Source organism: Lotus japonicus, chromosome 6 (assembly GCF_012489685.1).
Source record: "Lotus japonicus ecotype B-129 chromosome 6, LjGifu_v1.2".
Classification (NCBI taxonomy): Eukaryota; Viridiplantae; Streptophyta; class Magnoliopsida; order Fabales; family Fabaceae; genus Lotus; species Lotus japonicus.
This window is the reverse complement of record NC_080046.1, coordinates 63,709,667-63,725,916: the sequence shown is the minus strand read 5'-3', so window position 1 is coordinate 63,725,916 and position 16,250 is coordinate 63,709,667. Positions and strand designations below refer to the sequence as shown.

The following is a 16,250-nucleotide window of genomic DNA, read 5'->3' as shown; positions in this document are numbered from 1 at the left end:
CTAAGAAGGTTTTAATCGATTCCATCCAAGATACCTCGCCCTCACTGACTGACTTTACAGCTTTCAACTTTATTTCTACCAAATCAATGCTCGGGCGAGGCAGGGTTTCTTGAGTGACTGTCTGGTAGTTGCCCAATTTCCCTGTGCTTGCCAACTTTGCCAACACATCAGCCCTCTCATTTTGTCCCCTCGGGACATGTTCTATTTTGATTTCTTTGACCTCCATCATCAATCTGCGCACCACTTCCAAATATTTGGACAGTTGCGGATCCTTCACCTGGTACTCACCTTTCACTTGATTAACCACTAACTGCGAATCTCCTTTGATAAATAACTTCTGGACTCCCAATTCAATGGCCAACCTTAAGCCGGCAATCAGAGCCTCGTACTCAGATTGATTATTGCTCGCCTTGAACTCGAACTTGAGAGACTGTTCAATGATCATTTTATCTGGACTTTCGATTGTTATTCCCGCCCCACTTCCAGTGTTATTAGAGGATCCATCCACAGACAGGACCCATTCTCCTTGAGTCTTCTCTCCTTCAGTGGGTGTTAATTCCGCCACGAAGTCAATTAAACTCTGGATTGTGACTTGGCCCCTTGGCTCATATTGTAAGTCATACTCTGACAGCTCAACTGACCAGCTAACCAATCGCCCTGATAAATCAGGCTTCTGAAGTACTTGCCTTAAGGGAACATCAGTTTTAATTTTGACTTGGAAACTTTGGAAGTAAGGTCTGAGGCGCCTTGCAGTTTTCAGAATCGCCAAAGCCGCCTTTTCAATTTTTTGGTACCGCAATTCTGCCCCCTGTAAAGTATGGCTCACGAAATATATAACTTTCTGCTTTTTTCCTTCTTCCTGGAGCAAAACCGTACTTACCGCCTTGTCAGTAACCGCCAAATAGAGCACTAATGGAACGCCTGGTGTTGGCTTGGAGAGTACCGGTAATGTGGCCAATGTTTCTTTCAATTTGGTAAAAGCTTGTTCGCATTCCTCTGTCCACTGAAACTTTGAATTCTTTTTTAAACATGTGAAGAACGGGGCCGCTTTGTCACCCGCCATTGGCAAGAAACGTGACAAGGCGGCCATTCGCCCTGTCAAACGCTGAACCTCCTTTATACTTGTTGGGCTTTTCATTTCCAAGATCGCCCTTCCCTTATCTGGGTTTACTTCTATTCCTCTTGATGTTAACATAAATCCCAAGAATTTTCCTCCCTGGATCCCAAAAGAACACTTCTCAGGGTTTAACTTCATTTGATATGTTCTTAACTGATCAAACGCTTCTTTAAGGTCGCCGCCATGATCACTAGCCCTGGCGGATTTTACAATCATGTCATCCACATACACCTCCATATTCCTGCCTACTTGCTTTGAAAAAATTTTGTCCATGAGCCGTTGGTACGTAGCTCCTGCATTCTTCAAACCAAAAGGCATTGTCTTGTAACAATAGTTCGCCTGATTGGTCATGAATGCTGTACTTTCCTCATCCGAGGGATGCATCATAATCTGATTATAGCCCGAATAAGCGTCCATGAGACTTAAAAGTTCATTCCCTGAAGCTCCATCCACAAGCTTGTCAACATTGGGAAGTGGGTACGAATCTTTGGGACACACTTTGTTCAGGCTCGTGTAGTCCGTGCACATTCGCCATTTCCCATTGGCCTTCTTGACCATTACAACATTGGCGAGCCACGTTGGGTACTGTACCTCACGGATGAAGCGGGCCTTGATCAATTTTTCAGTCTCTACTTGTACAGCCTTGTTCTTTTCGTCACTCATTCTTCGCCTTGGTTGGATGACCGGGGTCGCCCCTGGTCGTATGGCTAGTTTGTGAGTGATCACCTTGGGATCAATCCCTGGTACATCATTGATGGTCCATGCGAAGAGATCTAGATTATCACCCAGAAGGGTGATTAGTCTGTCCTCTTGTTCTGTTGTCAAACCACTGCCAATCTTTAGAAACTTGTCCTTGACTTGCACCTGCTTGGTTTCCTCCAGCGGTTGTGGGCGAAAATCATCAGCATCATCTCTTGGGTCCAAGCTAAATCCTTCTTGTGGGAAGATTTCTGTAATTCGGTGGCTCTCCTTGGCGGCCTTCCGCCCATAGAGCGCCACGCTCCTCAAATAGCATTCCCTTGCTGCATTCTGGTCTACACGCAATATCCCGACCTTCCCGTTGCAGGCGGGATATTTAACAGTTAAATGAGCAGTTGAGATGACCGCGCAGACCTTGTTGAGGGTGTCTCGCCCCAAGAGTACGTTGTAATTGGCTCTACACGCCAATACTAAGTACTTTACTTGAAACTTCTTGACAAACTCTCCTTCTCCAAAGGCAGTCGGAATTTCGACGTATCCCCGCACACTGACACGGTCTCCTGTGAATCCCACCAAAGTTCCCCTGTATGGTTTCAAATCTGATTCCTTTAGTCCCAGGCGATCGAAGGCGTCTCCATAGATGATATCTGCCGAAGATCCCTGGTCTAAGAATACTTTCTTTGTCACATAATTGTTAACCCTAATTGTTACCACAATTGGATCGTTGTCATGGGGAATTACATGCGCAAAATCCTGAGGGGTGAATATAATAGGGGAATGATTCACCCAACACTCGCCTTCGTTCGACTCCTGTACTGAGTGTACTGCCGCCACGTAGCGTTTTCTGGCCTTACTTGAAATTGCACCCCCGCCAAATCCTCCTGCAATAGATGAGCATTCCCCAACAGGATCGCCCAACTCTTCAACTATCTCTTTACCTTTACCTTTGTCCCCTTGAGTGATTTTAGCTACCTCCGGCGCTGTTGTGTCTTTGACAAAGTTTGCCAAATGGCCAGCTTTAATCAAGCGATCAATTTCCCGCCTTAAATTCCAGCAATTATCTGTCGTATGCCCCAACGCTCTGTGGTACTCGCACCACCTATTGGTGTCCACGTTAGCTGGCGGCCGCCGTGGGGGTGGTGGGTACTGCACAACGTTGGTCTGTCCAACCGCCCTTAAAATGGTACTTAAGGGTGCATTCAACTTAGTAAGTGGGATTGGCGTTGGCGAAGCACCAGGCTGACCAGCTGTGGCAGCAGCGGGACCTTGTGAATTTCTGTGCCATGTATTTTGAAAGCCAGGTTTAGAGTTGTGGTATGGTCCCGGTCTTGGTACACGGGGGGTTTGCGCTATCCTGGTTTCCTTCCCCGCCTTAGATTTGTCTTGTGAAACACCGCCAGATTGAGACTGCTTACGTCCTTCCTCTCTTTCTTGTTTCTTCTGGTCATCTTGCTCAATCAATATGAACTCTTGAACACGAGCGCGAAGATCCATCATATCCTTCGCCGGTCGCCTTGTTAAGTCTCTATTCAAATCTCCCGCCCGAAGGCCATTTTTGAATGACGCCAAACAGACATCTGGATTTTCATCCTCCAACTGCACCGCCATCTTGCTGAAGCGTGCCATGTAGGTTTTTAATTTCTCGCCTGGTTGCTGATGTATGCTGATAAGATCAAACATTGTTGCTTTTGTGGTTTTATTGGCGGAAAATTGAGTCAGAAACTTAGTGGACAGATCAGTGAAATTATCAATGGAGAAGGGCGGTTGTCGAATGAACCACTGCATCGCCATGCCCTTGAACGTGGAAGGCAATAATCGACATTTTACCGCATCCGACGCCCCGCCGATCACCATTTTAGTATTGAAGTATCTAAGATGCTCCATAGGATCAGATTCGCCCGAAAAGGCGTCTAATGCCATGGTTTGCAGGTGCTTTGGAATGTCCACCCTAGTGATGGCTGGAACAAAAGGTTGGAATTCAACTACATCCTCCGCCTCCAGGCGTTGTTCTTGCTTAAAATTCTGCCGCTGAGTAAGATACTCAACTTGGGCTTGCAACTGCTCGTTTTGGGACTGCACCTTCTGCAAGGTATCTAACATTTGTTGCAAAGCCGCAGGCGTGATACCTGTCACTGCCTCTTGCGCTCTCCGTGGAGCAGTTGTTTTAAGATCTTCCAAGTTCACGTAGTCAGGCGGCGTTGAACGCCGCCGAACACCTGGATCTGATTTAGCGATCAGATCTGAAGGTCTTCCCGGAGCTGCATTCACCAATGACGCCGGCGACGGCGCCACTGAGTGGACCCCCTCCGAGGAAGCTTCCTGCTCTTGGTCGTCCAGTACGGGACGGTTGTTGTTTCGTCCGCCGGCGCGACCGCCGTGTCGACCACCACCGCGCCGGCGATGATCGCGCCGACCTACGCCGTATGAACGAGTCTCCATGGCTCGCGATTCCTCCTTCTGTCACCGGAAGAGCTGAGTCTTCCCCACAGACGGCGCCAATGTTCTGTACTAGGGCAAGCTTACGTAAGAGAAAGACAAAAAGTAAACCCTAGCAGAGCACTAAAATAGCAAAACTACCATAAAAGGAATATTCTCATTAATGCTGAAAAAGTTGGTTTCGTACAAGTGGATGACCTCCCCTTTTATAGAGGGGGTGGTCATGATATGGATCTTTCCTATATTTGGGCCTGACAATCAAGGCCCAAATCCCCATACATATAAGACAAATCCAAAGGAATCTTCCAGCTGGCTTGTGGGTCCATCACCTAAGGGAGGGCGATGAAGCTCGTTGTGTCACACTTCCCGCCATGGCTATCTTTAATGGTTTATTGTTCATCTTGGGCGGGACATAATCTTCTTTATGTCCCGCCCAGTCCAATACCCTTTTCTATTCTTTATTTATACATATTTATTTATTTATTATTGTGAGATCATCATTTTTCTCTTATTGTTTTAGCTGTGACCCCGGTTGCGATATAATTTGTCCATTCTTTATTCATGGATCACCGTTTGAACAATCCTTCCTTTATTGTGAGCTGCTAATTTTTTTTCCTGCTTCCAATCCCTAGGGCAAATGCATTTGAAAATTACGCTACTTGTATGTTTCAAATCTTAACGGGTGTTGGCTTCGGTGGTTCAGTTAAACCATTGTGGTACATTAACTGAAAATTCATGGAAAACACCAAAATACCCCTCATATTTTTATTTCTTCTTTTTTTCCCTCTCCTTCCACGATGCTTCGTCTTCCCTGCTTCTCTCCCTTTCGCGCTGCCCATTATCGTTGGCGACATTGTCGGAAGCGGCGGATGTGTCTAAGAAGAAGAGAGTGGTGTTGAGAAAGGCATGAGAAGATATGACATTTACATAACACCCATTGTGGAATCCACGTAAATGAACGTCACATAAGCTCATTCCGTTAGATTTTGAATATCTCTCTAACAGAACTCTTAATTGTATTTAATTACCACATATTCTAATTGAGTCTGTTAGCATTCTCTTAGATCAGCTAGAGAGCGAGTGATAGTGTATTAGTTTAAGCCCTTTAAGAAAAATATATATTAACTGGGTCACAACTCACAAAGTAACTGGAAACCACCTGCTTGATAAGTATAAATTGTGGATTAATTTTGATCTAGGACCTAAGTATTTTAACAAGTTCCTCCTTCTTTAGTTTAGAATAACCTTTCACTCTTCTTGACTTAGCTAGTGCTTTCAACTCACCAAGTTTCAGCTTCTCAAGTCTCTTTGATTGTACCTGTTTACCCCCCTCAATAGTTGGCACTGCTTCCTTTGTTAGCTCAATAACCTCTCCTCTTGGGATTGATAGATATGGAATTGGGGATTTCTTTACAAAATTTGATGGCAGTCGACTCAACTTAAACTCCATTTCAGGTGCCTCTTCCTCTTTCCTGGATCCTTTTGCCCTGCCTGAAATTTTGCCTGAATCAGATGAGAAATAGATAGAAACACAATGGAAAAAACAATCTAAAACTGTAACTTACCTTTCACTTGCTTTTTTGGTTTATCAAAAATATCTAGAAGTGATTCAGTGGAGTTAGGCTTATCCTTGTAGCTCCTCTTCCTGGTTTCTAGTGACCCTCTCTTTGATATTGAAGACTGTATCCGTCTGAACAGAGCAATTATCTCTTCCTGGTCAGAAGACTTTGATTTTTTACCATCAAATAATTGAGGTCTCTTCTTTTCAGTTCTCCCACTGGTTTGAACAACTCTGTCTCCATCAGCTCTTATTCTTGAATCAGAAAATGGAGAGAAAACCTTGTGGGACACAAAGGGTGAAGGTTGAATTGCAATCTCTGCCAATTCAACAAAGAATCATGTCTCCACCTATAAAAAGGAAATAAGAAAGGAAGATAGTACCTTTCATATGTAGACAAGATTTTCCTAAATAGCACTGCTTGCTGAAAGAGAAACACATGGAAAAACAAAGAAGATTATGTGAATGATATGCAACCGCATTCATCTTTCCCAGAAACAAATTCCAGATTCTGAAATTCACAAATGAATTAGAATCACAAACCACCTCCCCATTTATTTTACAATTATTTGCTATTATTTCATTTCACATGTTACAAAATAGCTAGTCCACACAAACATATGTTGCCTTATAAGAACTAATCGGTTAAAAGATTATGTGTTCGATTCTCGCTGTGCCGATATAAAATTGTGTAGGTGGGTGAGCTTGTTTGATTTTCAGTTGGGTGAATGTGAAAGCACATTCACTCAACCCAATAAGTGCATTCCGTCGGCTGAATGTGTATTGGAAATCGTGATTTCGAATTTCAATGCTTCAAACGGACTTCTTAATTGAAAACCAAACAGATACTAGTTTGTTCATTGTTTCTCACTCTGCCAATATGAGACTGTATAGGTGGTGACCGGAGCCGAACTCACCAATAAAAAATAGTCGGCCCAATATTATTGTGACACGTGTCACACACACACGCTGCTATAAAACATGTTCCCTCACTCTTTCCTCACACTCGCAGAAACACTGATGACATGAACAATGTTGTTGCCAATGGCGAAAAGCATAACACACTTCAGCACTTATCAAACTTGTAACAGCAGCTATAAGAACAAACCAAACTATGGCAAATCGAATAGCGACATCTTCTTCGGAAAATCTTCAACAACAAGATTGTTGGCTTTGAATTTGGATGTTCCTCGCAGCACAAGTACTACTACTATCGGTTGTGTCTCTGCCTTGTTGGATGAAAATGCAGAAATTCGAAAACTCTACGAGATGGGTGATCTCGGAAATGCTGTAGAATTGCTCAGGAGGGCACGAAAATGTGAGATTGATTTGAATACTTACTGTTCAATCTTGCAGCTATGTGCTGAGCACAAGTGTTTGCAAGAGGGTAAGATGGTTCATTCAATTGTCTCCTCCAATGGCATGAGGGTTGAAGGGATTTTGGGTGCTAAACTAGTGTTCATGTATGTGAGTTGTGGAGAATTAAGACAAGGGAGACTGATATTTGATCAGATTCCTAATGATAAGGTTTTTCTGTGGAATCTTATGATGTCTGAATATGCAAAGGTTGGAGATTATAGTGAAAGTATACATCTGTTTAGGAAAATGAAGAGCTTTGGAGTCACAGGAAATTCTCATACATTTCCATGTATCTTGAAGTGTTTTGCTGTTTTAGGAAGGGTAGGAGAGTGTAAAATGATTCATGGGAGTATCTATAAACTTGGTTTGGGTTCTCATAACACTGTTGCTAATTCAATGATTGCTGCATACTTCAGGTGTGGTGAAGTTGACAGTGCACACAAGGTGTTTGATGAATTGGCTGACCGAGATGTTGTTTCCTGGAATTCTATGATAAGTGGGTCGGTGATGAATGGTTTTTCTCATGATGGGCTAGAGTTCTTCATTCAGATGCTTATTTTGAGAGTTGGTGTTGATTTGGCTACATTGGTTAATGCTCTTGTGGCTTGTGCAAGTATTGGAAGTCTTTCATTGGGTAAAGCACTTCATGGTATTGGAGTCAAAGCATCTTTCAGTAGTGAGGTTATGTTTAGCAATACCTTAATAGACATGTATTCAAAATGTGGTGATTTAAATGGTGGAATTCGAGTTTTTGAGAAGATTGTTCAAAGAAGTCTTGTTTCTTGGACAATCATTATTGCTTGTTATGTACGAGAAGGTTTATATGATGATGCAATCAGGTTATTCTATGAAATGGAAAGCAAAGGGATTAGCCCAGATGTTTATTCCGTGACTGGCATCCTTCATGCTTGTGGTTGTAGCAACTCATTGGACAAAGGAAGAGATGTACACAATTACCTTAGAAAGATCAACATGGACTTGAGCTTGCTTGTGTGTAATGCTCTCATGGATATGTATGCAAAATGTGGAAGCACGGAAGAAGCTCATTTAGTTTTCTCTCAGATTCCAGTTAAGGACCTTGTCTCGTGGAACACCATGATTGGAGGTTATTCGAAAAACTCTCTCCCCAATGATGCTCTTAAACTTTTTGCTGAGATGCAAAAAGAATCAAGACCTGATGACATATCATTGGTTTGCATTCTTCCAACTTGTGGAAGCCTTGCTGCTTTAAAGATAGGCAGAGAGATACATGGGCACATATTGAGAAATGGGTACTCTTCAGATTTGCATGTAGCCAATGCACTTGTTGATATGTATGCAAAATGCGGGTCACTAGTTCAAGCACAGTTGCTCTTTGACATGATTCCTGAGAAGGATCTCATCTCTTGGACTACTATGATCGCTGGATATGGGATGCATGGGTTTGGAAGTAAAGCAATTGCCGCTTTTCAGAAGATGAGGATTGCAGGTATTAAGCCTAATGAGATCACCTTCACTTCGATACTTCATGCTTGCAGTCAGTCTGGATTACTGAAGGAGGGGTTGGAATTCTTTAATTCCATGGAAAGTAAATGCAACATTAAGCCCAAGTTAGAACACTATGCATGCATGGTTGATCTCCTAGCCCGTACTGGAAATCTATCCAAAGCCTACAAGTTCATTGAGGCAATGCCTGTTAAGCCAGATGCTATAATTTGGGGTTCCTTGCTTCGTGGGTGTAGGATCCATCATGATGTTAAGTTAGCAGAAAAAGTGGCAGAGCATGTTTTTGAGCTAGAGCCAGAGAACACTGAATATTATGTTCTTTTGGCAGACATCTATGCAGAAGCTGAAAAAAGGGAGGTAGTGAAGAAGTCACAAGAGAAGATTGGTAAGAAGGGACTGAAAAAGATGGAAAATGGTGCTTACATCACAAATGGTGACAAGAGAGACAAGAAGAGAAAAGAGAGGAGCGATGGACATCATAGATAATGTGATGTAACACAAAAAGAGAGATGGAAACAGAAAAATTGAAAAATGTGTGGTGGATTTATTGTAGGGTGTCTAAAAATCAAAGTTGATAAAGATACCAACTACAGTTAATTTGCTCCCCATTTCTTTGTACTAAATTCGAATCTACAGCTAACATGATTGAATTGGACATTGACTCACTAATCAAAATATTATCAGCTCACTTCTTTCTTACGAAATTTTTTTCATCAACATGTAGTATGTCTGAACCAGCTTCTCTTTTATTAGAATCAATTTTAAAACCCAAAAATAACACACAAGAGTTTTTTTCCATAATTGATTCTAGCTTCATATTTGTACACATTGTAATGTTTTTTTTTTTTTTTTGGTCAATAGAAGATTTTTCATTCCATGTGGGTTGAACCCAGAACAAATACAAGGCAAGGCCCAAAACAAACAGCTAATGTGGCGTAGCTAAACAATATGACAAAAAACACGTAGCTCGCTTAGCTGTCTCGGGTAGACACATACACCGAGTAAAAAGCCAAAAGATAGAGTCAAAAGCAAAAGGCTCTGCAAGAGAGAAACACCTAATAGCTTCTAGGGACAGGTACCTTAAGTACAATAACTAAAGCATGTGTTCCTTTTCTTGAAATAGACCAAAGAAAGTTCACAAGGAAACCAGATCCATAAAGCTAACATCTGGTACTCAAGGAGAACCCGTGAGGGAAAATAAACTTGAGTGGAAAATCAGTTCTTTGGCTAGAGAGCTACTAAGAATTCTGATCCTTGTTTAACAAATGGTGTAATTCAGGAGGAGGATTCCACAGCCATAAAGGTGGGAGATTGGCAGATCCTGCAAGCTGGGCAACAGTGTGGGCTACAACGTTTCCCTCTCTGGGAGTCCAGGTAAAAAACCAGAATGGAAATCTTCTCTTCCAAGTAGAAATGTCATGCAAAATATTTGAGATTTCTTTGATCTGTCTTTGACCATTGCAGGCTTCTATCAGGGATAAACAATCAGATTCAAAATGGACCTTTTGCAGCTCAAGATTTTGTGCAATTTGGACTGCCTCTCTTAAAATGATGGCTTCTGCCAAGAGGGGTTTATGGGCATACAATTTCTTTGAAGCACCACAAATAATTGAGCCAAGCTCATCTCTAAAAACATAGGCTCCAAAAGCTTTCCTTGTGTGTTGTGAAAAAGCGGCATCAGTATTGCATTTGAGAAAATGTGGTGGAGGTTTTTTCCAATTTTTGTCTGCTGCAGATTGTCTATTAGTCGGTTGGGAGTGGTTTTCAGAGTGGAATGCAGTCAAAAATTCACTGTGAAGAGAAGAAGCATTGAGTAGACATCTTGCAGGATTGGGATTCACCCCTTCAAAGCAAGCTTTATTCCTCATCTTCCATATTTCCCAAAGGATTATGCACAAGAGTGCAATAGAATGTTCAGCTCCTGGATCACGTTCATAAAGAATTTTAAAACTTTGCTCTAACCAAGAAGAGAAGAGGACATTTTGTGAATTTTGAAAAATCAGAGATAGGGGACTCCCAAACCAAACTGGCCTAGTCCAATCACACCCTAAGAAGGTATGGTTTATGTCTTCTATTCCAATCCCACAAATTGAACAAGAATCATCTCTACCCAAATTTCGTTTTTTCAGGTTAAGTTTCACTGGGAGAGCTCCGCTACAAGTCTTCCATACAAAAGTCTTAATCTTTTGTGGGATCCTTGCCCCCCAAATTGTTTGCCAGAGGAACTTGGAGGGGTGAGAAGAAGAGGAGGCCATGAGGGACTGTGACGCAGCATTGTTAGCCACCCTATAACCTGACTTGACAGAATAGCAACCAGAAGGGGCATAAGGCCAGAATAAACAATCTTCAGCTCCTGTGACACTGAAGGGGGTCTGCAGAATCTTTCCTATCTCTGTTGAAGGAACATGTTGGTGTAAAAAATCCACATTCCACCGGTGGGCCTCATGGTCGATTAGCTCACTCACCTTCATGGCTCTAGGTCCTTCTTGGAGTCTTTGACCATTGGCAAGCCACCTATGCTTGGTGGAATCAATAAGAATCCCAGAACCAATATTCCACTGACCATGTTCTAGCAGTAAATCTCTCCCATGCAGCATACTTGACCAGACCCAAGAAGAAAGTCTCCCTCTGTTGCTTGATAGGAAATCTGACTGGGGAAAATATAAACCTTTCAGAACTTGCACCCACAAAGCATTAGGCTCCTGATAAATTCTCCAGGCTTGCTTTGCTAACAAAGATTGATTCATTTGTTCCATATTTTTAAATCCCATACCACCTTCATCTTTCCTCAGGGTTAGGTGTGTCCATTTTCTCCAATGGATGCCCCTATCTTTTTTCCCCTTCCACCAGAATTGGGCAATCTTTGAGCAAATTTGAGCACAAAATTTTTTTGGGAATTTTAAGATTGCCATTGCATAAGTGGGAATCGCCTGAAGAACAGCTTTGATAAGAATTTCCTTTCCGGCTTGATTGAGCAAGGTACCTTTCCACCCTTGAATCTTTGAAAGAATTCTGTCCTTTATCCATTGTAAAGATTGAGATTTTGACCTGCCCCATTCTGCAGGCATTCCTAGATAAAGACCCGGGTTATTCCATACTTGAACCCCAAGAATATCAGCCAATCTACTCTTTGTATTATCATTGAGGCTTCTTCCTCCTATAAGGCCTGATTTTTGGAGGTTTACTCTTTGGCCAGAAGCTTTGGAAAAAAGATTTAAGACCCGCTTCAACTCATACATCTCTTGTTCAGCAGCTTTAGCAAAAAGAATTGCATCATCAGCAAAGAAAAGGTGCGTGAGACAAGGGGAGGTTGGTGCTAATTTAATCCCTTGCAACGCATTTTGTGTTAAACTTCTCTGAATCAGATAGGATAACGCCTCCATGACAAAAAGGAAAAGGTACGGGGAGAGAGGATCTCCTTGTCGGAGTCCTCTCATAGGGACAAGCTTATCCCCCACCACACCATTAATTTTGTGTCTATAAGAAACCCCAGATATAAGAGTCATGATAAGATCCACCCATTTATCATCAAAGCCAAAAGCCAGCAGAACTTCCTTTAAAAAGGTCCACTCAACTCGATCATATGCCTTGTTCATATCCAATTTAATGATGACATGATCCCTTCCAATTGGGCCTGGTTTTTTGAGAGCGTGAAAAGCCTCCTGAACAATAATCAAATTATCTTGGATTTGTCTCCCTTGGATAAAACCACTTTGCATAGGGGAGATCAAATATGGCATAGCAGACTTGAGTCTTGACACAATAATTTTTGAGATGATTTTATAGATGAAAGAACAACAACTAATTGGTCTGAACTGCTGAATAGATTCAGGATGAGGGATTTTTGGGATAAGTGTTACTAGAGTCTCATTTACCTCTGAAGGAATAACAGCTCGGTCAAAGAATTCCAGGACTGCTTTACTAACCACTTCCTTGATGGTGTCCCAATTTTTCTGATAAAATAGCCCATTCATTCCATCTATTCCGGGAGCCTTTAGGTCACCCAAAGAGAACACTGCATTCTTTATCTCATCTGTGGAAACTTGAGCACATAAAGTCTGATTCAGATCTGCATTAACCAGTCTGGGAATAACATTAAGGCATTGCTGAAGGTGTTGAACAGGTGAGCTCGTATAAATACCTTGGAAGTAGTCAAAGGCAGCCTTGTTCACATTTTTCTGACCTTCCACCCACGTTCCAGCTGTATTTTGGATTTTAAGAATTCTATTAAAAACTCTCCTTTGGATGGTTGAAGCATGAAAGAACCTGGTATTACTATCTCCCCATCTCAGCCATTTAATCCTAGACCTTTGATTCCAATAAATTTCTTCTTGCCTCCAAAGGGATTTAATTTGCTTTTGGATCATCCTAAATTCTTCCCATTCTTCCTCAGTTGAGTCATCATTTTGCAAAATTTGGGCTCTTCTTTTGAGCATGTCAATCTCTTTGTCAGCCCTCTTAAACTTGCTTTGGCTCCAGTTCAGTAAAGCATTTTTGCAAGATTGGGAATTTCTCAGAAAAATCTGCCAATTTGAAGTATTTTGATCAGGAGAAGTTTGGTCATTGTCAGGGGAATTCCAGCTATTATTTATGATTCCTCTACATTCTTCATCTTCTTCCCACATAGCCTCGTATCTGAACAGTTTAGTACCCTTAATTGGCTCTTTAAGTCTCAAGAGAATGGGAGAATGATCTGAGCTAACAATTGGGAGAGCCAGGCCTGAGGAGTTTGGGTACAAGGCCCTCCAAGGCCAATTAACCAAAACTCTATCCAATTTCTCCTTTGTGATTTGCCCTTGTCTAGGATTGCTGCACCAAGTAAATTTGCAACCTTTCAGACTTATATCCATCAAATCTGAGTTATCAAGGAAGGATCTAAACAAATTCATTCTTATAGATGGTTGCTCACGAACGCCTTGCTTTTCGTGTTGTTCAAGGATTTCATTAAAATCCCCTACACAGCACCATGGATTACCAAAGTCTTCCTTAAGATCCAAAAGCTTGTCCCAAAAAAGCCTCCTTTGGCTAAAAATAGGATTGGCATAAATGAAGCTGCAATTCCAAGATCTGTTTGATTCTTTGTCCAGAATAAGAGTATGGATTAAATTGACTGAGCTTTGTTTAATTGTGATGTCAACTGTGTCCTTCCAAAATAAGCAAAGACCCCCAGAAGTGCCTCGAGACTCCACACAAAACATATTAGAAAATCTTAGATTAGTTTTAGTAATATTAGCTCTTTCTAGATGGGCTCTGGTTTCCATTAGAAAGAGGATAGACGGCTGGAACCTCCGGCATAAATCCTTGAGTTCCCTCACTGTCGCATGCGCCGCCATCCCACGACAGTTCCAGCTTAGAAGATTCATTTTGCTGGTGGGGGCTTGATTAGGCTCGCCTCCTCAGCCGTGTCAATTGTGATTCTAGGAAGTTCAGGTAGAGTAGCATTACAGATTCTCAGTTTTTGTCTACCCTGGCCAGTAATTATGGTCTCATTATCCTCAAGAGCCCTCTTCTTGTCCAACAGTAAACAAGTTGAGAAACCTGTGGCAAGCCCCGATTCAATCCTTGATTCCAGTGAAATTGGGGGATTGTTGGGCTCATCTTTTTCTTCATCAGGGAGTTCCACATAATAAGGACTCTCATCCAAGTGCTTTTTTGCTTTAGATTGAGCCTCTGCTATACTGGGATTGAGGCATTCAGCTGACATATTCTGACTCTTAGAAAAACCATCAGGCGTAATCAATGGTTCAGTATGTAGATAGGGAGCAGTTTCTCCTTTTTTCATGTGCCTCATCCCATTGTCCAATGGTCCCTTAGAGCTAGCAGTGAAGAAACCAGCAGGCAACTTAGAGATAAAATTAGGAGCGGGGTTTGGGTAAAGACCTGTATTTATCAAGAAATCAGGGGCACCACCAGTCCTTTTCAAACGAGCCTCTGCATCCAAGATGTCCTGTTGAGTGACCTGAATAGTTGTTCTCAGAGGCCGTAGAGTTCTTGGGTCTAGCAAGGTACTCTTAGCATTTAAAGTTACAGTTTCCTCTAATGTTGATTGTGTTTGCACTGCAGGTGATTGATGGACTTGAAGGGCTCTCCCTACTGACAAAGCCTGGTCAAAGGAGGGGCCTGAGTGAGAGGGAGTATGATTATCAGAAACTTGGGTCAAAGACTCCTCTTGGGGATTAGACTGATTGGGGCAACCATGAGGTTCTGTCTCAAAAGGAGGATCTGATGTAACAACTGAAGAAGCATGTGGATTTTTGGTGCTCTGGTTTCTCCTCTCAGTCCTATTAGAGGTTGCAATTGGGGTTAGAACCCTAGCAGGAGCCACTCCAAGAGCCGGAGTGAATCTGGGTATGTTGGGATCATTAATAGCCATAGCTTTAGGTGCTCTACAGTTGCGTTGCTCATGTCCAATCTTCCCACATTTGTAACAGAAACCTTGAAGTTTTTCATATCTTAAGTAAACCCATATTTTTGGTAAATTTTTCCTTGGCACCCAGAAACCAGTAGGAAGAGGGTTTTTGGTATCAATGAGAACTTTAACTCTGAAGAAAGTTCTAAGCATTTTCCTGTCAACATAAGGATTTTCCATCTCCATTAGTTGTCCTATAGAAGCAGCAACAATAGAGGCATTATCAGTTGACATAGCCTCTAGGGGGAGACCATGTATTTGTACCCAGAAAGCTACTTGGTCAAAACTGATCTCATAAATTGAACATTCAGGAACCCACTGTTGCAGACTGAGGATATTACCCATTACACTCCAAGGACCCTCATCACGGATCCTACACATTTCCTCCTTAGATTGGAATGTGAATAAGAAACAATTTACCCCCATGTCAGCCATGTGCATAGCTGGGGGGTTGTTCCAAGCCTTAATAAGGACAGATCTGACTGCATTTCTATTTAAGGGTTTGTCAGTCAAGATTTTCCCTATAAGCATACGTTTTGGTAGTGACAAATCAACTGTGGCATCTGTTTGCAGATCCAGAGTAAGACCCTCTGAAGCTGACGCATCTCCATGATCGGGGTAAGGCAGTGACGGTTCTCCCTGGCTGAGGTCAGCCTCGAAAGAAACCCCATGTCCCTCCAAAAGATGCTCTGGAGACTCATGTGACGCCATAGGAGGCAAGAAGGGACCCCCAAAAGATCCGGGGTGTAAACACCAGAACTAGTCACAGGAAAAGAAAGGGCCCTCAGAAAGGGGGTCAAGAAAACCAAGAACTGCAAGGAGGCAAGCAGACAAGACTGCTTCACTCGAAAACGCTCTCCAAAAAATGAGAGAAGAACTTCAGGCGTCCTGAAGAAAGGCTCTTCTTAGAGTAGTCAAAAGGAGAAGATGATCGATCAAAAGATCAAGGACCATAAACCCTAGCAGAGAAAACCCTAAAAGATCAAAATAAAGTTTTTACTGAAATCATGGATCACGATCCAATGGAGTATGCAGTGTAATGAAGGAAAGCAAGTAGAACTCGCAATTTTAAAATATCCATTTTTTTATTTTTTATTTTTGGTCCAAAAAAAATGATAATACATTTTTATCTCTTCTCTCTTTTACGGATCCATCTCGGTGGGCCTACACTGTTCCAGATTGGGCCA

The 16,250-nt window shown here is 42.2% G+C and overlaps 2 protein-coding genes across 2 annotated transcripts; one reads left to right on the top strand and one right to left on the bottom strand.

Annotated features, from left to right (window-relative positions):
• Positions 1-4,901: 4,901 nt before the first annotated feature.
• Positions 4,902-6,449, bottom strand: LOC130726273 (uncharacterized). Its single transcript, XM_057577520.1, has 3 exons — positions 6,194-6,449; positions 5,818-6,129; positions 4,902-5,743 (listed from the first exon to the last, which is right to left on the bottom strand). Exons 1-3 carry the CDS (start codon positions 6,294-6,296, stop codon positions 5,448-5,450), a joined length of 711 nt encoding a protein of 236 aa, XP_057433503.1. The 5' UTR covers positions 6,297-6,449; the 3' UTR covers positions 4,902-5,447.
• Positions 6,450-6,584: 135 nt separating this feature from the next.
• Positions 6,585-9,356, top strand: LOC130726265 (pentatricopeptide repeat-containing protein DOT4, chloroplastic). The gene has a single exon (XM_057577511.1). It carries the CDS (start codon positions 6,843-6,845, stop codon positions 9,138-9,140), a length of 2,298 nt encoding a protein of 765 aa, XP_057433494.1. The 5' UTR covers positions 6,585-6,842; the 3' UTR covers positions 9,141-9,356.
• Positions 9,357-16,250: the final 6,894 nt, after the last annotated feature.